Source organism: Crocodylus porosus, unplaced genomic scaffold, assembly GCF_001723895.1.
Source record: "Crocodylus porosus isolate Cpor-Errol unplaced genomic scaffold, CroPor_comp1, whole genome shotgun sequence".
NCBI classification, from domain to species: Eukaryota; Metazoa; Chordata; order Crocodylia; family Crocodylidae; genus Crocodylus; species Crocodylus porosus.
This window is the reverse complement of record NW_017728949.1, coordinates 67,400,280-67,423,624: the sequence shown is the minus strand read 5'-3', so window position 1 is coordinate 67,423,624 and position 23,345 is coordinate 67,400,280. Positions and strand designations below refer to the sequence as shown.

The window sequence follows — 23,345 nt, the reverse complement described above, 5'->3', positions numbered from 1 at the left end:
GGCAGTAGTCCATCTTCTGATGAACCAAAGAGCTGCACATAGACATTTAGGCAGACAAGGTTCTTTGGGTAGATGTGGTATCTTTGATTAGACCAACTAAGTGGTTGGAAAAAAGTTCTTAGCAAGGTTTCGGGCGCAGTCACCCTTCGTCAAGCTTATGGAGTCTCATGAAGACGAAGGGTGACTGTGCCTGGAAGCTTGCTAGGAACTTTTTTTCAACTAGTCAGTCTAATAAAATATATCACATCTACCCAAAGAACCTATGTCCTTCAACCAACACAGCTACAACCAGAAACCCAACAACATAGACATCTAAATATTCATTGTGAACAAGTTCATTGTTCAAGGGGAATGGACTCAGCTGCAAAGTCCAACCAGCCGCTCTGGCCACGCCCTTTAGGTAGAAACATCCATCTACTTTTAGGGATGCACAGTATCAAGCCTTATTATTTGGACTGTGCCTTCTAAGGCAGATATATATCATACACAATATATTTCCCAGGCCCCTCCTCCTCTCAATGAGCCTACAAGAAAAAACTAAGTACGGACAACTTTGACCAATGGACCAAGATCAGAAGATTTTCATAGATTCAGAAAGCCCAAAGGCAGAAAGGGCTGCCTATTATTACCTAGTTTGGCTTCCTTTATTAATAAACTGTAGTTAGTGTTCCCATGTTTTCTGTTTTTATTAAAAAAAAAAAAAAAAAAAAAAAAACAACCTGGGAATTTTTCTGGATTTATTCCAAACATAAAAACCAGGTTGAAATCGGGATAGAAGGAAGGAAAAAATAAAACAACAACAACAAAAATTGGTTTACATCGGGGAAAATAATATGTTCCTGTGGCGGTAAGGGAGGGAGAGAGTAAGGCTGGGACTAGGGAAGGGGTGGGGAGAGGGGCACGATGCAGCCCACTGGCTGCTCCTGGGGCTGCAGCAGGGAGCAAAGCAGAGGGAACTGGCAGTGGGTGCGGGGTGGGAGGGCACAGCTCTTGGTACTATGTGCACCCTAGGAGGACTGCGGGCTGGGGGGGATGTGCCAGACTATTCCCAGGGGGCATGTGCCCCTGGATCTGCATGCAGGACAAGAGAAGGCTGTCCTTGCAGACTGGGGTTGGCAGTGGCACCAGGCTCTTCCCAGTGCTTGGGGCGGGCAGCAGCCTACTCTCGTCCAGTGTCCAGATCTAGAGACACGTACCCCCCCCACCCAAGAAGAGCCCAGCGCAGCCCCTAAGCCCACAGCCCTCCCTGGGTGCATGTAGCAGCAAGAGCCATGTCCCCTCGCCCTACACCCACTGACTTACAATTCCCTCCATAACTGGTGTTGGCTGCTCCCAGGATCACTGCAGCAGGGGCTGGAGTGACTGGAAACGAGCAGAGCCCCAGGGGGCATGGGGCACACTGCAGCTTGTTCCCACTCAACCCAACCCCTGCTGCAGTGGCGCTGGGAGTGGGCAATGCCACCTGCCTGCACCATGGCACAGCACAGCCCAGGGGCTGGTGGAAGTGGTGTGCAGCCATATGCAGGGGGGACAACAAGACCTGGCCCCGACCCCAGCATCAGCACCAGTACCTCCTGCCCCGCCCAGAGTCAGAGCCAGGAGCCCCGCACCCCCAGGCAGTGGCTCCAGCCCCACGGGGCCATGTGCAGTGGGCGGGTGCAGTGCCCACTGCAGGGAGCAGGGCCAGGGCCAGGCTCTCCCGCCTGCCCCCTCAGCAGGACTTCCAGTTCCCAGCGCCTGGGGCAGGGCTGCAGCTGGAGCCACTGCCTGGGGGCCACCCTGGGGTGCAGCTGGGATCCGCCCATCCTGGGAATGATTCTCATGGCCCCTCCTGGCGTAGCTCAGATCCAGGGGCCCCGCACCCCCAGGCAATGGCTCCAGGCACCCTCCCTCAGCCCCTGTGCAGCCACCACCTCCCTCTCTACATGCAGCCACTGCCACCCTCTCCTACTCCCCCCCCACCCCTTCCTCATCTGGCCAGAAACCTGCGCCCCAGGTAACCAGCACTTTTACCTTACCAGTACCCCCAGCCATTCCCCACTTGTGCTGATTAACAGGGATTTTACTGTACCTGGCAAAAATTGAGCAAACTGAAAAATGGGTATAAATCAATTAAAACCAAATAACTTCAATTAAAAAAAAAAAATATCAGTGAATGTACTGGTGAAAAAATCAGCAAAAACTGAAAACGCCGAAAACTAACTGTAGAATATTTCCCAGAAGTTGGAGTAAAGTATTCTTTTAGAATAGTGGTCCTCAACCTTTATTTATTTATTATCTCTACAAGCATAAGAAACGGGCCAAGGGTGGCAAAGAAATAAATACCTCCTAGGTCCTGGACCAGTGTGGAAGTGGTGGCTCTGACCAGGGCCTGTGTTGACAGGCCAGTGAGCTCAGAGAGTTTAATGTACATGTGGAGCTGTGACAGCACTTTTCTGTGCCATAGGCTAAGCATCTCTGTTCTAGAAAGACCCACTTCCAAGGAAGGAAGAGAACACCACCTTCCTTGGTAAACTATTCAAGTGATTAGTTATTCTCGAAGCTGAAACTATTTCAACGCTGCAATTGCCTAATTTCAACTTCTAGACACTTAAGCACTTCTACAGTACTGAAATGTCTGCCCATTTTCAGGGACTGGACTCAATTCCCCAGGAACCCTCTTCAAGTCATATATTCTTGCATCTTTTCCAAATGTAACTACTTAAACACAGAAATTAAGTGACCACAGTTTTCTCTTTGATAAACTGAACACCTCAAACTTCCTTAAACCTCATATTGTGAGGCTTTCCAAGCTCATGGGTCATTTTAGTGGCTTTCCTTTGAATGCTTTGAACACAACCTATCTGAATGCAAGATGATTACCTGCTTTCATTTAATATTCTTCGTTTCATACTTCCAAAAGACTGCATTAGTCCTTAGTCACAGAACTGCACTGAAAACTCATATTGAGGCTATTACCTATGATGATGTCCTAAGACCTTCTTCCAAGATAGAATCTCCTGACTCATAGACCTAGCCTGAATTCTTTACTCCCAGGGTAGCACCTAGCACTTCCTCATGTTACTATACATTTTGTTGGACAGAAAATATTTACCAGTTATTCGAATTGATCTAACAGTAACCTGGCATTCCTTCTCAATGTTTAGTATCATACTTCGGTCAATAGAAAATCTTAACCAGCAAAGATGCTATAATTCTAGATAGTTGATAAAAGTTCTAATCATTAGGACAAGTAGGAAACCACCAGTAATGGTCCATTTCCTCTCTCTTCATTAACTACATTTTGAGATAAGCGAGTCATTTTTTAATCTAACTAATGTGCTCCCATCTCATTTTCTCTCTCACTCTCTAATTTGTCTTTTTCTATGTTCACTCTCATGGGATACATTTCTAATACTATGAAGAGAATAAAACAGGGCAAGAGCTACTGAACTTTTTTTTAGCACTCATAGTAAAGAACAGTGCTAGTAGGGCAGATGGGTGAACAGGACACATCCAGAATTTTTCACCTCTCTGCTCCTCCCCACAAGCAGCTTCCAGCATTCAGAATTTTCCGATACAAAAGAAACAAACTACCATTATTGAAAAGCTAATTTTCTTTGCCCAGAGAAACTCACATCTAGTATTTCAGACAATCAGAAATCTGCACATTTCTAAAACCAAGCAGACAAGCAACTTGTACATAAAATTGGTATCATAAAGGAAATAATTGAATGGATCTATTTTTGGGGGGAGGATGACAAAAGATTTATCTTCTTTGACAGCATGGGTTGGGACTTCATCAGTCAAGTCATTGCTATGTTCAAAAGGAGACAATATAGGGAAGATGGATAAGTTTGCCTAAGGAAAAAAAAAAAGTGTTCTTTCCTCTCTAAACATGGGTGCCCTATATTTGCTCATCAAAAAAGGCTTACGAGATGTTAAAAGCCTTCCTAGGGATGTAAAAGTGAATCTGCTGCTGAGACAGAGAGAGAATTTACAAGTCACAGCTGCCTATCCCATGATTTAAATATCAAACCATATCCAACAAATAATTAGCTGACACTTATTTTTGAGAAACACATCAGACATTCTATGGTCCAAAAACTTCTGAGTCACTGATCAACATAGCTTTTTAATGGCCATTAATCTGTGCAGCTTTAAACTACCTTGTACCCGAGTGCTGACTTTCATAGCTTTGTTGATATTGGGTGGAAGCATTCTGAAACAGTTCATTTCAGAATAAATGCTCATAAGAGAAAAACAACTTAAGTGAAAACCTTGAACCTATCTGCAAGAAAATTACAGATGCAAAATTCTGTATGTTGAACAGCGAAGATTGCCACTTGATGAATTCTTAAAAAAGAGAAATAGGGAAAGCATCACACTGACAATTATAGACAAGACTTGGCAAAAAAGGCAGAAATAAAACAGCAAAGCTCCAAGACCTCTGGCTTAGTTCAATCAAATACAAGAGTAATTTAGTCTACAAAATGGAATTTGCCACCACTTCAAAAAACCAATCACTCTACAGAAGGGTTTGAGAAGTTGAAGCTGAACAAAAGTGAACTCCAGAAGCTTGTCGTGAGCAGCTCAATCACAGTGTTCAGCTGTGACCTTTAGAATATCCTCCTTACCATTATTTATATTGCATTAATTCTGCTCTTTTGTGTTTGCACTGGGTATATTGTAATTTTATACAGTCAATACAGAATTTGGAACCCCTTTCCTCTGCTCATTTTACTGGAGCATAAGCTTGCTTCTGACAGAAAGATTCTTTCAGTGGAAATGCTTAACTCTAGCTCTACACAGTGTTTTTGTAAGAGCAAGGATACTTACGGAACATTGTATAAAACTGCTGTGGATTGAGGTTCCATTTACCCCATGGTGTCTTGTGGCCTTTAGACTGGGCATAATGAGCATGATTAAACTCTGGTTCAGTCCCAAATGAATCCAAGACTCGTAGCATACACCTGCATGAAAACAAGAGTAATTATCACTCTTTACTTTCTTCCTTGGCAACATTTTTCTTCACCTGGAATACACATCAATCATGCCTACAGTGGGCAAGCACTGCTGATTTCAGTTGAAATAATGACACCAGCCACAGGCATGTGTGCATAACCAAACAGGCTTTGGAAAGAAAGCCTGTAAGCTTCACAAGTCACTAATTACCGTACATTCATACCAGTCACCATTTTGACAGCCATATTTGTATTTTATACGGATATGTAAATATTGGTGATGCACTTTGGTAATTTAGTGTATTCATCTGGGAATGGTTATTGGTGGGCATATAGCACAAAGTAAAAACTGGAGAAAAGAATTTACACTTTCTGTTCCCTACCTTAGGTCAATAAATGGGAAGAATTTAAAGGTGCAACTAATTTTCAACATTCACGCTGTTGCCGTTTGTCAGTGTACTACCTTGGTTGGTGAAACTGAGCAATTTCATGTTTTCATTCTCTTGGACTGGAACAGCAACTCTCATCCTTTTACGCAACAAAACTCCCTTCTCTTCACGTCTCATTAAGACTCACTCCCCTCAAATTAAACCTTCATTTAGCAACATGGGGCAGGGAAGGTGCAGGGTAGCAAGGTTTTTTTTACCTCAACTTTTACCTCAACTTGAGTAAACTAATGCCACCACTAAACTGTGGTGCTTGGGCTGTAGGCTGGTCATTTAGGGTTAACTCTCCTCCTTGTTTCCAACTATCAGTAGTAATAAAAAGCTAAAAGTAAGCTCTTTTCCTGCTAATGGCTTTCCATGTAAACACTTGCTGCAGTCGTTTCAGAGGTATTTTCTAGACATGAATGGATATAAAGGTGGATTGTAAAATAATCTATTTGTTATGGGTCAACATTATGGAAATGACTGACAACACCTGTAATAGCAAAACATGGTTGTGTTTGCGTTCAAAACTCTGCTGTGAATGCATACACTGGAAAAACTTTTTAGTTTTTTGATATCATTCAGGTAGATATCATTTAACTTGAGTAAGAAGTGTAATGGCATTTATCAGTCCTTTAAAAACAGTAAATGCAGGGCAAGGGGCACTGCGGTGGAGAATGCTACTATAGAGGTCTTTGCCTGATCAGAAAGAACTCTCCAATGAGGAAGAGTTTCTAATGAAGCCTACAGTATGCATCTGTTTTCTTGTATTCAGGGCTGGACATTTTGGCAGAAAAGGAAGCCACCCGCCATCCATTTGCCACTGCATCTTGCATGAGTCGTATAAGAACCTGGTACAAGAACAAAGAAAAAGAGTGCAGAAAACCCCTTAGCTAGTTAATTATTTTAAGCAGTGGGCTAATTCAAACACAAAGTTTGATAAACACTATGCCTATGAAACCATGACCAATGCCCAAAGCCTCGGATGTAGCAGAGAGAGATGCCAGGGAACCTGCACAGAGTGTGTTATATTGTACCACTGTGTAGGAGGTAGAAAGTTAATTGAGGTAAGGAGCTTCGGTGTGCTAAGAAAGAGGCATAATGAATACATCTACAATTTACATTCAAATCCACTTTGCATCCCAGAAATATGAGGATCTGACAGCTGCGTAAGATACTACCCAGAAGGGAGTGCACCCCACTGAAAAGTGTTCCTCCTTCCCACTTACCATATATTCCACCATGCAGCGCATATTTTTCAGACTTTACAGAGAATAAATTAATGTAGACCTAAAAACATACAGATTTTTTTTGCAAGATTTAAATGTTGGCAACTCCCCCCAAATGTCTACACAAAAATTCATGAAGGCAATTACAAACTGTAGCTTTAATATGAAATGTTACCTTCATATCTGAGTGGACAGGACACAATAATTTACTTTTTTTATCCCTATGGTGATCTAACAAACAAAATGAAAGTAAAAAAAATACAACATATTATGAAGCACAAAACAACAAAGCTGACACTTCAGTTTCTGTAGTAGTAAGTTAGTGTTTCATGTCAACTACTTTCACTGAAAACATTTTACAACAGTGGCAATTATCTCTGCATCATACAGAACACTTCAACAGGACCAAAACACCTTCTGCAGCAACATGTCATTGAGAAAAAAGGATTTTTGTTTCCTGGGCGATCTTTCTTAACACAGTGCATTCCTATTTAAGGCAAAATTTTGGTCAGATGTGAAAGGTTCACAGCCTCTAGAAAGCTGAAGACTTAAGAACTCGCTAGAGCTTTCTAAGCCATCTGTGTAAGAAGCACACACCATCACCTTTTAGTTTATAGTTTTTAAAACTCTCTGGCTAAGTATGGATGTTCAAGAAGTCTGTGGCAGAAGCATTCTTTCAAGCTTTACTCTAAGTGCCCACGGCCAGGTTGGGAGGAAGTAAAACACACGTTAGCCCTTGTGGGATGGAGCCTGCCTGTAAGACCCAAGCCCAGCAGGTAGCGGGGATCTCACATGCCACCCAGCATGGCACACGGGCTCCCCAGACTCCCAAAGACTCCCGTGTGGTGTTGGAACAGCTGAACCACCCCTGATTAGCAGGCAGCAGCTCTTCATGGCCACAAGCCATCAGCTGGCTGTCCTGCACATGCCCACCCAGCATATCTTTCACTCGCCAAGTGTGTGCGCATGCATGTCCCCATCCTGGATGCCTGGGTTCTGTGTGCGTTTGTGTGCACATGCATGTGCCCCCCAGATGCCTGAGGGATGCGTGGGTGTGTGTGTATGCAGGCATGTGTTCCCTAGATGCCTAGGGGGTATATGTGTGTGTGTGCACATGTGGGCACATCCTGGATGCCTGAGTGGTGTACATGTGCACACGTGCATGTGTCCCACAGATGCCTGGGTTCTATGCGTGTATGCATACAAGTGCGTGTCCCAGATGCCTGTATTCCCTTCCCGCTGATATTGGTGGTCCCTGCCCTGCACAGCAGCAGACTGTTTGGACTCGTGAAGCTCTAGCTAACTAGCTGCTCACCTGTGTAGCCTGAGGGCCCTCCACAAATGAGTAGGGGCGGAGGGCTTTCAAGTGCCGCTGCCCAGGCACTGGACATGGGTCTCTAGCCCTGGGGTACTGTGGCCCTGCACCACAGGCATCATTGTAGTATGTTTCTTAAACAAAAATTGTGCAACACCACCCACTCCAGAACTTGGAACCCTCTTCTCAGTTCACGTTGAGGCAGTGGGGAAAGATCCTGGCTGCGCTGGGCAGTTATGCTGTTGAAAGGGGAAGGAGGGTGGGTAGCCACAGGGCTCAGCTTAACTAACATGAAACCTTGGGCAGCAGGGGGAATGCCATGTGCAAAACTGCTGCCCTCAGTTTAATTGTTAAAGTTGCCAAACTCTGTATGTGCATAATAAAGAAAAACTGTGGACTGTTGCCCACTCCAGAACTTGGACCAAAGGCCAGGGGGCTGCCAAACCATATGGAGGCTGCCACTCCCCTGCAGCAGCACCCAGGCCCACAGTGGCTGGCCTGGTGGGTCACCCCCACCTGTTCTGAGTGCTCCCACCCCCTGCCCTGGAATCTCTGTAGGGCCCTGTGTCTACACTGGCAGCCACCAGTGGCTAGGGGTAGTGACCTGGCCCTGGAAGGTGGGTTGAGTCAATGCTGGCCCTGGCATTGGGTCTTGGGCAGCTTGGTCCCCTACTTCTCCCCTGATGCTGCTCCCTGAAGTGGGGAAGAATTCCTGCCTCCATGGACCACGGGTCAGCAGCAACTACACACTATAGTTCCTGTTCCAGGGCACCCCCACATCTCAGCATCTTCCAATCAATGCACAGTGTGAAGTGTTTCTCATGGCCACCATTCAGAGCCCCCACTGTGGGACTCGTGTTGCCTGAAGGAAGAGTCCCTGTATTGGGGCTGGTGTAGTCCCTGAAGGGGATATATAGTAGACTGCATTACCACCCTGGCCCAAGAGGGAAATGGTCTCTCCGCAGGAGGTGGCACTGATGCCATTCAGGAGTGTCACAGCTGGATCCCAAGTGATCTTTGACCCTGTGCATAAACTCCTTATGCTGGGCTATGCCACCGCTGGTCACTGAAAGCCCGGGGGCAGGGCCAGCCCAGTGCTTGGGCAGAGGAGACAAACTCTGGCCTAAGCTAGATTGTCAGTCCACAATGGGGGTAAGAGGGAGGGGGGCAAGGTGCCATAATGCTCCATGGGGTGTTGGCAGAATGTGACCTACCATGAGCCTGTCTGTACCACACCCCACCCTTTCATCACAATGATCTAACCTACAGCGCTGAAGTCTGATGCTATATCCCTGGGCTGCATTAATAGGAACATTGCCAGCAGACTGAGGGAAGTGATTCTTTCCCTTTGTTTGGCACTGGTGAGGCCACATCGGGAGTATTGTGTCCAGTTTTGGGCTCCCCACTACAGAAAGGATGTGGACAAAGTGGAGAGAGCCCATTGGAGGGCAACAAAAATGGTTAGGGAGCTGGGGGACATGACTTATGAGGAGAGGCTGAAAGAAGCAGAGGTTCAAACTGACTAGCACTATGAATGAAAGGGACCTGGGGGTAATAATTGACCACTGTATGAATATGAGCCGGCAGTGCGATGCTGAAACCAGCAGGGCAAATAATACTTTGGCATGCATCAATCAATGAATCTCCAGCAAAACCAAGGAAGTGATTCGCCTGCTGTACTCAGCACTGGAATCTCTGTAGGGGCCTGTGCCTACACTGGCAGCCACCAGTGGCTGCCAGTGTGTCCAGTTCTGGGCACCACACTTTAACAAGGATGTTAAAGCTTGAGAGAGTCCACAGAAGAGCCACCCGTATGATCAGAGACTTGCATGGCAAACCATACAAGGAAAGGCTGAAGGACCTGGGACTCTTCAGCCTGAAAAAGAGAAGGGACTTGGTAGCAGTTTACCACTACATCAGGGGAGTACATCAAGGGCTCGGTGAACAACTATTCACCAGGGCACCCTTGGGGAAAACCAGGAGCAACGGCCACAAACTCCTGGAAGACCATTTCAAGCTCAACATTAGGAAAAACTTCTTCACAGTTAGCGTGTCCACACTGTAAAATAAGCTCCCTCCAGAGGGGGTGCAATCACCTACCCTGGAAATCTTCCAAGAGGAGCCTGACTGGTCACCTTGCTGGGGTCACCTGACCCCAGGTGCCTTTCCTGGCCGGTGCAGGGGGCTGGACCTAATGATTTTCCGAGTTGCCTTCCAGCCCCTTAAAATCTATGAATCCCTCCAGGGTTATTTAAGAGTGGAATCTGCCATCTTTATAGTGCCCTATGTACCCTGACTAGCTGTCTGTTACGGATATAGAGCATGCTTACCACATCAGAAGTGTAACTTGTGTACCTGCCTTTTGCATTTTAAGTACATTCCCAGGGTATTAGGTGGGGGCAGGCAATTATTTTGGGCAGAGGGCTGCTTACTGAGTTTTGGCTAGCTGTCAAGGGTCGCATGGGTAGCCCCTTGACAGGTGCCCCACCCCTTGGTTTCCATCTTGTGATCAGAAGTCCTAATCCCTGACCTCTGCCACCAGAAGTCCCTCCCCTTGCCCCTGGAAGTACTCCTTTCAGCAAAGGGTCTTGCTATCTTGGAACCAGAAAAAATACCAAATTATATTCTAAAAAGCCAATATCTACAGCATTCATTAATTTTATTTAAAAAAATATGTTTGTCTTGATTTATATGCGTTTGTTCAGGGTACATAGAGGTGATTGCACAATAGCTTAAAATGAAGTCTTAGTTTTGTATATTGTGGGGATGCGTATAGGTTTGTGGAGGGTTGTGGGTGTGTGGGTACATGGGGTGAGGAACCATTTGGGTGGGTGTGGATACGTGGGGTGTGGGGGCCTATGTGTATGGTAGTGCAAGGGGAGGGGTGAGGGTGTGTATGGTGTGGTATGTGTGTGGACTTGCCCGATGAACACACACTCTACCCTTTCCTAAAAACACATGTACCGGCGCAGCCCCATGCTCCCAGTCCGGCAATGCAGCCAGTAAACACGCAGTGCTGGAGCAGGGTGGGGGCAGGAAGGGAGTGAAATGGCAGGGGTGGGGCAGGACTCAGCTGCCCAGTCCTGCTGAGGGCTCCCCCTGGGTCCTACTCTGACAGCCAGCCAGGAGCAAATTAATATTAGTTTACTAAATTTTTTTTTTTTTTTAAGGGCCCTACAGGCCAGATAGAATGGCCTGGTGAGCCGGATCCGGCCTTTGGGTCATATTTTGCCGGCCCCTGCCATTAGACTTACAGTGTGCCAATTGTTCAAGGTGATACACAGAGCTGGATTTGCAACTGTAAAGATTCTCTGAAAGAGTCTCTGAAGCAGCAGAATGAGAAAGGGGCAAGCATAATGGAGGCTGCAACAGCATCCAACCAGGGAGAAAACTACCCAGGGAGCAAAGAAATATAGATCCACGTTTACTCCAATACAGGATGTGGGACTGAGAAATGGGAGGGAGAGAGAAAGAGTGAGAGAGCAAGCAAGCGGGTAGAGAAAACTGGAGATGTGTGCAGCAATAACAAATCTCAGCAGGGAATCCAGGGAATTTGAGTCAACTTATTTTGTGTTGGCCCAAAATGAAATAAACATTTAAATTTAACCCAAAGTTAAATATTCTATTACCTTTTTTAAGTTGCTTAACCAGCTTTTATACTTGTTTTTTTTCCAATTTGGGTTAATGTTTTAAAATGTTTTAATGAAAACCTCACTTAGAAATGAGATGATTTAGTGTTTTCCAAATTTTTTCAAAATGATTTTTTTAACATTTAAACAAATGTTCTAGTATCTTTGAAATGTCCCTCCCCCCAACACTTCCTCTTTTTTTTTTTTCAGCCAGAATTATTTTCTAATTCCATTTGAACTTGTTGACAGCTTCAGTCCTCCTGAAACTCTGCTTATCAGGGAATTTAGTACTTGATGAAAAAATGCACTCAGCTCTAGCTATCAGATATTCAAACAATTAGAGAGCACCTCTGAATTGCTCTAAGACTGATAAGGTTATGCTATGTTCTACCAAGTCTTAATGGATTTTATTTAAAATGAGACAGTGGAATCTCTCCTTTTCCAAAAAAAGCAGACTTCTAAAAATGAACAAAGGATTTTTTTATATACATTTACTATTTTTGAAACCATCTTTTCAGGATTCACGATATCCAGACAGATATTAAAATAAAGACCAAAAACTGTGTCCCCTGCTTCTTACTATGCTAGTATTAAACTTCCTGATACTCAAGTGTGGCAGATGCACCTCTTCTATCAATATACAGGCTACTATAAACTTGCCTGATTTAAAAACTAAATTGTGAATACAAACATTATCTGTCCCACAAAACATAAGAAATGATGCATGAATTTTCTGGCATGAGGAGAGAGCATGATGACTGGACAGTTATTCTCTTGAAAAAAAAATGTTTGATCAATCCTCACAAATACTGTACAAATACAACACAAATGGCTGTAGTGAGTTTTCATCATAAAAATAATATTTTTTATATATTTATTCAAATTCTCCTACTTGAAGTTACATTTTGTGTAGCTAGTGCTTATCATTTCACTGTGTTTGTATTGGCAACATCTTCTATCATCAGCACTTTTGCTAATATTTGTTGTCAGCAAACAAAGATTATTCTAGTAGTAAAAGCCCCTGCATTTCTAGTGTTAAAATATAACTAAGAAAAAATAATCCTAAAAGGGTATTTAAGGGCTTCGTTATATACAAGATAAGAGAAGCAAGAAGGCTGCTAGGTTTGCACAATACTAGTCTTGCATAATACCAGTCATGTTTATATCTTGCCTTAGATGGTTGACACAGAATGAATCATTGGAAAGATGTGGGAAAAGGTAAAATGTGCTGGATGCTAACCTAGTGAAGGGAAGAAGTGCATCTTTATAAAGGCAAAGCAGCTGTACCCATTCAAACTATATTTTTGAAGTATATTATCAGAGTCTTATCAAACCCCAATATGACTTGGGGGTCTTTACAGGTTTGCACAAAGATGTATATATTTTTAACTCCTGACTTGATAGCCCAGGCAGTTCAACTTTTAAAATATGCCATACTTAAAAATCAAAATCAGTTCTGGTGCATTCACATCTACACCAAAGGGAATATCAGAGGTAGAGCATTTATTACCACTGTTTCTAGTGCTACGGTCATCATAAACACAAACCAGGATTGAGTTTATTCCAAAAATATTCACAGTAGATTTTTTCTCTCTCTCTCTCTTTTTTTTTTTTATATAACTCCAGGCACTTAATTTGTAATCATCAGTAACCTCATTTGAGCTCTTGTTGTCTCACAAAGATGACATGGCAGTTAATACTGAAAAGGTGTTTCGAAAGCAAAGTTTTATTCTAACATTCTGTTCCAATCTGAAATAAACACCAAGTTTGAATTTAATATTATCCCCAGGTTAGTCTGTACAAACTACTAAATTAGCTAGCTTATACATCTTAGAGACTGTAACTGGTATAAAGCAAATGCATGTGAGTTCAGAAGCTTTCTTCACTTCTTTCTATCGAAAAAAACCTCCTCATGTTGAAGAGTCTAAATATTACTAAGTGAAGAAAACAATTAGTAAAGAAACAATGACAATAACACCAGCTCCAATTATGATAGTGTTCATTTTCCAGGAATACACTTAAAAACATGGAAACTCTGCTTTTATATTGGAATAATTCATTTCAAGTAATAAATGCTATCACTAAGAAAGAAGTTGCCATATTGCTTATGTTACCCTGTGCTTATATACTGGGAAAACGACAGTGCTAGCCCAACCTTCTTTTCTAAAGCAAAGCACAAAAATTGCACTTTACACTAATTTGTTTAGAGTCAAATTTAATTCTACAATTTACAAACTAGGAAAATATCAGCCACTACCAGAAATTAGGAAAAAGTGAAAAATAGATTGACATTAAAATGTAATGATTCATGAAATGAGCAGGAAAAATGGAAAAACTAATCAAATAATGCTGGTGCCATGCTACATTTCCATCTTGTCATTAGAAAACATGCCAGATAGGAAATTGAAAGAAAGAAAGGGAGGTGGAGTGCAGTGGGAATTTCATTTTATAAATAAGTTCTTCTGTCCATGAGATTAGGTCCTAATGGCAACATTTGCACAATGACAGAAGTGTATCTAACTGAAAGACAACCAAAAAAATTCAGTGGAAAGCAGATTAGATGTATTAGTATGCTGCTAAAAACAAACTATTCTTTTTCTCTAAGATGTCTAGGAGAAAATTATTTAATCTGAAAGCCTGATCTTGAGAGTCTTAAACTACGCTGGAAAAGATAGAACTTCTGAGAGAAAACCTCAGGACAGGACAAAGGCTAAACTTACGTTTTCTGGTTACATGATTAAAAGAGGATTTACTGCGATCATATGGGTCATAGAGCATCTGAAACCTGATTAGGCATACTTTAGAAACAGTCAAGAGTATAAATCACCTTCAAGTCAAAAGCTTAGATTTCTTTTTATACTAGAAACATTTTGCAATGATGGCAATATACCTGTAGGTTTAAAATTGTTGCTTGAAAGAGGGCAGGCCTGTAAAATGCCTACAATGGAAAGGTTATGCAAAACACTATTTTGTGACCTCAGCTCCATTCCTAACAGACAAATGTTTTAAAAGTCAGCACAACTGAAAACCTTATCAGACTTAATGGGCCACAAAAAGTGATATGAAAAGTGAAGTCACCACTCATTCCAAAAGATGGATCTTTCCAGCTTGCGGTTGAGATAATCTGGTGGCAGAGTGTGGAAAAGGTAGCATTTTTACAGTTCATGCAAAATACTATTTATGAGGATAAAGAGAGGTCTTCAATTTCCAGTGCTATCAGTCCAACATTTTTCAGGTGGACTCAATGTTTTTTTTAACATTAAAAAAAGCTGACCTGCATCTTGACTGAAAACCTAAATCCAATTTGCACCTGTGTACTTTTTAAATTTAAGTTTATGGTAGGGAACAAATAACTTATGGAAGTAAACAGAAGGAGAGGAAGGGAGGAAGAGAAACAGCCAGAGAGACAGTGACAGCAGTAGACTGAAGTGGGATATTCAATTTCAGTAGTATAAAATGTTGCTCTGGAAACGGTGCCTTGCATTTCCTATATGCTATCTTGGAAACTTTTAAGGGAGGGAGAGAGAGATGGTTTGAGAGAGGAAAGTGAAGGAAATCTCTGTTATGTTGCTCTCTTAACAACAATGAAAGACCACTGAGCATGTAAAATTATTTTTAAGAGCTTAGTTCTGAGATAAATACGATTCAGCATAGAAAGCATTCAAGTGTGCATTTTGTACATCTACTACTGGGAAATGCTACCCAAGTACTTAGTAAAAGTGCTTATGCAAATGGCCAGGTAAGAATAAACACTTACTGGTAATGTACCCATGACGGACCAAGGGTTTTCTTAAATTGAGTGAGTCCCACGATATCAATGTAAATGAGTTCTACCACTTTGTCTCCCTGAGTAGGGCAGCCAGATCTATTGCCTACAACCTTCTTCATAATCCTATGTAAAAAGGAGAGAGAAGAAAAAATACTTTGCATGAATTCAGGAAATTTGATGGAAATAATATGTGCATTGATAATCCATCCTCATTCAAAAAATAATTTTGGTCACTGCTTTATCTAACTTGAAAGAAGTGGTAACTGCATATAAGGAATATTGAGCCTTAGTGCTAAAAACCAGTAAGACACCCTAAATTTACTACAGAATGGATTATGTATAGGAAAACAAAGACTTTTATACTGGAATCTTTTCATTGAACAATTTATCTAGTCTAAATGGAGATACAATATAGACAGAATAGTAATTTGCACATTAAAATATTTTTAAACAGTTTGGGCTATCCCTTCTAATATGTTATCAACATTTTTACTTATAAGAACTCAGCAGAACACAATTTTATTGTACATGTAAAAGCAAAAGGTTAAAAAATTTTAAGTGTTAAAGTTTCAACAGGTGCATTACAAAGAACATAAAAGAAGTAGTGTAAAATCTAAAAATAAGACCAAGGAGACTAAGATGCAAATTTGGCCAAATATGAACATTTTCAGAGAAATTAACTTCCTCAAAATTAATTTATTTAAAGAACGTAAAAAGCTGGATGCTGAGTAGGAAATAACATACATTGGAGTAGAGGGCATAGAGTTAATGCATCTTGCTGCAGATGTTTAAAGCACCTGTACTAATAAAAAATAAGCTGCTTAGTTTGAATTCTCGCAGCATTCCGTTATGAAGTCTCAGGAGCCTGAAGCTACAATGAAAATACATTATCCTTTTCACAGCGTATACATTTAGCTCATGAAAATAATCTTCTTATCGACCGTTTAGTGCGTTATCACTTTCATTTTCCTCTTCCAGAAATTATATACTGTGCTAATAGAGGCTTCAAGAGTTTACAATTTCTTTTTTGTATTCTAGTTTCAAAATTGAAAGTAATCTCCTTACTCCTTGAGCTCTGCCAGTGAAGCTGAAATCCTAATGTCATGGCCCAGTAAGTAGAGAGATGTAATTAAATCACTCCACTGGACTAATTCACCAAGTGGGCCACCACTAAATGCATTCTCTGCAATCTTGAATCCAGATTCTTTTGTCAAAAGTCCTAAATGAACCAGGATCTAGAAAGAAAAAAAGGACAGAATCATAAATAAAAGTTTATCAACATGCATCCACCACAATTTATGCTGGTTCCCTCTTTCTCTCTTCAGATTCTAACTCAGAGATATTTTTCAGCCAGTTTAACTAGAGACCTAATAACTAATTCGATTTTCAACAATATTATAGTGCCACTGTCTTATTTTCAACTATTACTGCCTGCCACTGGAGTACTTTTTGAAAATATGAAGGATAACATTTCAAGATATTCGTCATAAAAATATCCCATATTAAATAGAGCCAGGGTTCTCATTGTTCAATCAGGATGAATTAATCTGTTACATTCTCAAATACAATCTAAGAACAAGATGACGCAATGAAAGAATGCATTTGGAAGGGGGGAAACAGGCATTTATATAGAGGAAAAAAAATGTGATTCTTTTTATGCAGTGCTTGCTTTTGCCCAATTAATGTTTGAGGCCCTCAAGAATTTGTATGAAGCTGAGGGTAATCCAAAATGTAGGCTACCAGCTCGTATCACATTCAGTGAAGCTGACGATTTCATCATATTGATATGTAAAAATCAATTCCTGTAAAAGATAAAAAATACATAGAGCTACAAAAACACCATGGCCATTTACAGTATTTCTTCTTTTTCTGGGAAGAAGCTCTCTCATTGGAAGCTTCCGTTAACTCAACTCTCTGGCCAAAGATAATAGAGCAGTTTTCCCTGGGGCTACTTAACTGCTACAAAGACCAATCACTTATGGTTGTATGGGAGTAACAAGAAGCCTTCTACCCACCTCCCCTGGAGCAGAGTTTTACTTTGCAGGTTTCCAGATCCATATTGCCTTTGGTGAAAGGCACTAAACTTAGGATACTAATACTTAGTGCTCATACAACTAGGCTGCTAAACCAGCTATTCTGGGGCTTTTTTTGTTGCATGCGAGCATGCATGCATGGTCTGCTCCTACAGACTTGAATGATGTGACAAGCAGAAAAGAGCTACAAGATTGGGGGGCAGGGGGCGGGGGGAGTTCCTGCATCTCTGACTCAGGGCTATATTCCTCTTTGACTTAAAACAGCTCATTCTAACCCTGAATATTAACAATCCCAAAACAGAAACTTGCAAAAATTGGAGTGAGATTCCCACTAGAATCTGACCTGATTTGATAGAACAGGATAAAGACTACAACATTTACCCAGGTTTATGTTTTCACACATGCTAAAACAGGAAAACTTTCTGGAAAACATTGGCACCTATCAAAAAAAGTGTGAAAACACCCACCATTAAGGTAAAGCACCTCAGCTCCATGCTTTTGCAGGTCAATTCAAAGCCAGGTTTCCACTTCTAGTAACCTCTATGTTTTCTCTGTTACCAAGAAAGCGTGAAAAGAGTTGCTCTAAGTCTAACGCTGAAAGTATAACAGACCTGCGAGAATCATTCCAAGTAGTAGGGATATTTTGGAAGAGAGTTTATACGAAGAGGACACTTAAAAAGAAGACTGTAATATTTCAAGTGCCAAGAGAAGCTAATAACATGTCACCTTTTTACGTTTTCTTTTTTCCAGGTTTTGCTTTTCTGCAAGTGACTTAATTGCTTCAATCCAAGCATTAGCCATTCGCCTGATGCGTAGCGTCATCCATCGGAATTCTTCATGCCTTGACATCATTTTGTAGAGTCGATCAAAATTGGTACGAATTTCAGCCTTCAGTTCAATATTAAATAAGATAAAATCAGAAATTAATTCAGCATAAATTTCTGCAGTGACAAAAATCTATCACAGTTAAACTCTCTGTGCTTAATACTCTCCATTTATTAAATAGGGAAAAAATATATCACCTACCTTACAGGGGAGTGGAAGTTGTATTAATGTTTATAATGTGCATAAAAACCTTTGGCTGGAAATTATCATCATCACAGAGGAGCCAATTACTTTTATTAGTCACTTTTATCCCTGAAATCCCAGAGATAAATGTACATAGCCCTCAGAAAAGAACTGTTATTTCTACAGTACAACTGTTTTGTTTTTGATTATCTGATTGCAAAATGAGGTAAAGTGTCTCTACTTCAAATAAACAATGACTAAAATGTAATATAAACATAATGGAAGTAGCCCAGAGGCACTATATATTTGTCATGAATCACCAAAGTGAGAAAGTTTACCATAACAACCTTAAGATGCCTTAATTGATTCTAAGCTTAAAAGGAAACAGAGTCTATCACTTAAAATGAAATTAATCTAAGAACAATTAGCTCTACAGAATGAGGCAGCCTACAACCAAACTGAGTTAGCAGCATTCATATATAGCTCAGCAATTACTTTAACATACCTAAGTGCATTATAATTAGTTTATAATGTTTATAAACTCTGGTATATGCAGAACATTTTTTTTTTTTTTTTTTAGAAATGATCAAAATTGTTGACATCAAACTAAATTATACCAGGTAATCAGGCATATGAACCATTTGTTGAGTCTAGTTTTGATTGAGTCTAGAGCTTCTGATTATTAAAAGTTTATATAGTGCACAGATAAAATTTTTGAAAAAAAAATGGTCAGTTTCTTGTATGATTATGTGGAATCAGTGAATAATCAATACTTTTGTAACTTTTTTCCTCATTAAAGCTCCCATCCAGCCAATATTAGCGCATGTACTATACTTTAAGCACTGCTATCACCCTAATGTTTTTATCAGTTCTATTCAGTACATACATCTGCATATCTGGGGCCCAAGACTGTAATTTAATGCAATATAATGGAGGACAACTGTGTGAAATAGTGTTTTTACATGGACTGTAGGGTTAATATTCTTGTTGGTATTTATGTAGAACTAGGCTCTCTAAATGGACAACAATGCTAGGTCCAGGGGTAAAGAAGCCATGTCCTGTGGAACCATTTTCTCCAGCCCATAGAACCAGGGGGTTTCTACAGCATGGTGGTGGTGAAGGGCTCTGGCCAAGCACTGGCAAGAAGTGGTGATAGCATTATGCGTGGTAAGGGGGACTGAGGCTACACTGCATTGTAAGTGGCCAATACTTGGAGTTAAGGTCCGTTTAAGGCATCCTACCCTATTCCCCCACCCCTTTGTGAATTGTGAATGTCTGGCATCATCGATTTAATTAAACCAGATTTTAAGGAATGCCCAACACCACCACTCACCATTGAATTTTGGTCAGTTTCTTCATTAGGATTTTTTGCTCTCCAAGGTAAACGAGGACACCAGTTTTCAACCTGCAAAAACAACCGGCAGAAAATAAGTTCTTTCATTCTGCTTTTAACCAGGGAGTCTGTGTCAAATTTTTCTGTATCTTTCATGTTATGCCTTGAATTGGACCATAACTGATTGAGATGTCATGAATGGAAAGCAAATGCACTTATTGCAATACTCCTTCTGGAAAAAGAAGCGTTCTTTGCAGCATAAATCTAATTTAGCATAACAAATGGAAGCAATATCAATGCTTAGATACGATGATGATGAATCCTAGGAAAAAAAGCTTAGTCTGGCTCTTCAAATCTTTACTTATATTCTACATACAGTTCCTAAATGTGTTTCAATCGTTGGACCATTTTTTTCTTGACTGAAAGTAAGTAAAAAGTTCTGAACATATTCCCCAGGATATGAATAACACACACATAAAAGGGGTGACTTGTTAAAAAATGGCAGAACCACTCTGCTGATTTGAGGGTTTTTTTAAGCAATCAAGAAAAAATTATGCTGCGACCTAAGATTGTTAGGGAGTAGTGGGGTGGGGTGGGGTGGGGGGGGAATTCATGAGCAACTGTAGACTTCGCAAACCAGTAGACCAAAATATACAGGTCAAGATAAAGGAAACGACTGACTATAACCCTGGGAGAAACCAGGACAGTAGCTGCTAGCATGATATTTTTGTGCACATCCACTGAATTTCTACTGTTGGCAAGGTCGACTAGTACAGTATAATGTATACGTCCCTGTGATTTCTTGTTCTTCCATTTAGAAATGCTGCCCCCTAGTAGTGTCTTTTAAAGGACTGACTCACTGGAGAGGGAGGGAACTGGGAAGCGGGCTCAAGAAACACTTGCGTATGTATTTTTGAGATAAAAGCGAGAGAGCAAAAGTACACTGGCCAAACTGAGATACCATCCTTCTAAGAGCTGCCATCACATCTCTGTGTTCATAGATATACCAAAAAGCAATACTTAGCTGACTCATATTTTGAAAGCAATCAACCCAAGATGTAGGTGATGAGCAGTCTCAGTAATATTCAAAGGAAAAAAAAGCCATCACCTCAAAGCGAAAGAGCAGACACCAGCTTCATTAAACAACAAAAACACCTCAGCTAGTTGGGTTCTCCAGACCGTTTATAATCAGAGGATGTAGATGAATGTCTGCACCCATCTATTCTATTCCATGTTTTTAATAAAGAGCTGGAAAGCGATGATGTAGTAAACCCTATGTTTAAAGTGCTTGATTCTTCACTTGCTCAAGATACAAAACAGAATAATTCTTAATATTTTCAATCAAACACAGGCTGTGAGAACACCAGCTAAAGAGCAAAACCCTCCACTGTTTCAAAGTCACATGCAAACCAACCTGCCTTTGCCAAAGAGCTCTTTTATTTTTGTTCAAATAAGCAGGAAAAATGACTTGACCTCTGGGACCACACCGGTGTTTTGTCACTAAAACAGACTTGCATAAAGGTTGAGAGATTCTCAGGACTACTGTATGATGCTGCCTTTTGGTCTCCCATGCATACACTTACATCGCATTACAAGAGATCTTATTTGAGCTAGCAGGTAAAGATTTTTGAGAACCACAAAGGACATTTACCCATCTACAATGAAAGCCAGTTAGAATTAGGCTCCTAGCTATTAGCGGCTAAAAAAAAAAAAAAAATCTCACTTGTACTCAGAATTACTTCTGCAAGACTACCTGTAAAAGTGAAGTCAGTAGAACTGGACCCAAGCTACTGTCTGTATACAAGTTCCTGGTAGACATCACTGGACTTTTAAGTCCAGTTTCAGAATTGTGGTTTATTACAGGATACCTCACAGATTCATATTTATGTGATGATATTCTAAAGCAAGCTGCATTTTTTCAGTAAGGCCTCTCATTTATTTTTACAGCTGGTGTGGGGGGAATGTGCAAAGCATGAAACACACAACAGTTTATGGGAGGAAGGGACAGTTCATCTGGGTAAACTGATTTTTTAGGGTCAAAAGAACAAGTTAAAGAAATGGGGTACAGACAAGCATGGACCATTCTAGCTTGAGAGTGAGAAGAAAGAGAGTGACCCTGACCCAGAAAGAGAGGTGCAGGTACACCAATTCAAGGAAGGGTGGGACAAGCTGACATTCTTCTAGCCAACAAGGAAAACTATTTTTATCAACACCATACTGGGCAGGCTGGCAGGGAAGAACGTTACAAGTGTGCATAAGGCCAGGAGGGAGAACGTTGTGATAGCAAAAATGACTGAAACACTCGTCAAGGTGTCAGGAGTAGGTATGGAGGAAAAGAAATTAACTTTAAAGGATAATTAAAGAATCAGCAGGATTTAGTACCAACCAGGACCTGCAAAGGTGAAAGAGAACAGAGTGTGTGACAAGAAGATCACAGGTGTTGCTGGCCAGAATGACAGTGGAGCTAAGAAACTCTAAAACTGGGGTCAGCAACCCCCAGCACACGTGCCGAGCATGGCACGTGAAGCCATTTTGCTCGGCACGCCACAGCCAGCCCCGGCTCTGGGTAGCTGCTGCCAGTGATGGAGCCCAGGCTGCTTCCAGCAGAGCTTGCAGGTGGCAAGGGGCACAAGCAGAGCATCCTGCCATGTACCCCCTGCCCTCATTTTGTTTTTCTGGCATGCTGGTACTCCGGCACCTTCCAAGTTAGGCATTGTGGTGTTTTTTGGTGCTCCGGCCAAAAATGTTGTCTACCCCTGCTCTAGAAAGACATTAATAAATCCTGCGACTGACCCAAGACCAAAACCCTTTCAGCAGAAAATTGGTTTTAGAAGTTGGGAGTCAGGAAAGCAGAAGTGAGCGCATACCAGGTATTCTACTGTGGTGTAAAGAAAGAAAGCCTACCACAGAGTTGTCTGAAAAGACCTGGTAGGTAAGAAAAACATTACACTCTACAAGTGAAGACATGCTAGAGCAGGGGTTGGCAGCCCAGACCCCAAGGGCCAGCTCTGGCCAAGTGATTGCCTTGTGAAGCTAAGATGTTGGTGGCAATCTGGAGGCTGGGGACACTGCTGGCAATCTGGCGGCAATACAGCAGGGGAAAGTGGCAGCTCGCCCTTAGCCTGAGCTCCATTAATTTGGCCCACTACTCCTAAAAAGTTGCTGACCTCTGCACTAGAGAAGCTCCCCATATTCCACTACCCTGTTCCCCAGCAGCTCCACGGGAGATACAGGCGCTCAAGTTTTGGGGGTAGGGGGATTAAATCAGGCCATGTTTACATGCAAAGTGTTAAGATAACTTGTGCTAAACTACAGAAAGGAAAGAGTTCACAAAAATGTGTGACCTGATGTTTCCTATATATGGGCCTTAACAGGCTGCTGAATTTTACTGCCTACAGGAAATATGGTGAACATGTATTTTTACCACAGATGTCCCAAATGACAATACATTAACACATTTGTGCAGTAATAAGGATGGCTGAGTGCTGAAACATCAATGTCAAATTAATATTTTTCCTGTTAAAAATGTTATTAGAACTCCAGTAATATGACAAGTGTAAAAATATTAAGTGAAGATTATTTCCTTGGCTATTTCTTTACAGTTAAGCATTAGAAAACCTTTTAAAGGAATGTAGTGATTTATAGTGGGTTAGAGAAG

At 41.4% G+C, this 23,345-nt stretch overlaps 1 protein-coding gene across 1 annotated transcript in view; it reads right to left on the bottom strand.

The window, feature by feature from the left end:
- The window catches only part of MGAT5 (mannosyl (alpha-1,6-)-glycoprotein beta-1,6-N-acetyl-glucosaminyltransferase), a 149,988-nt gene that overhangs the window by 82,618 nt on the left and 44,025 nt on the right, over positions 1 to 23,345 (bottom strand). Inside the window, exons 5-9 of the mRNA XM_019554075.1 lie at positions 19,688 to 19,759; positions 18,073 to 18,234; positions 16,379 to 16,548; positions 15,302 to 15,436; positions 4,819 to 4,952 (exon numbers count right to left, since the gene is read on the bottom strand). Coding sequence (XP_019409620.1) covers positions 4,819 to 4,952; positions 15,302 to 15,436; positions 16,379 to 16,548; positions 18,073 to 18,234; positions 19,688 to 19,759 — 673 coding nt within the window. The remainder of the gene's footprint in view (positions 1 to 4,818; positions 4,953 to 15,301; positions 15,437 to 16,378; positions 16,549 to 18,072; positions 18,235 to 19,687; positions 19,760 to 23,345) is intronic.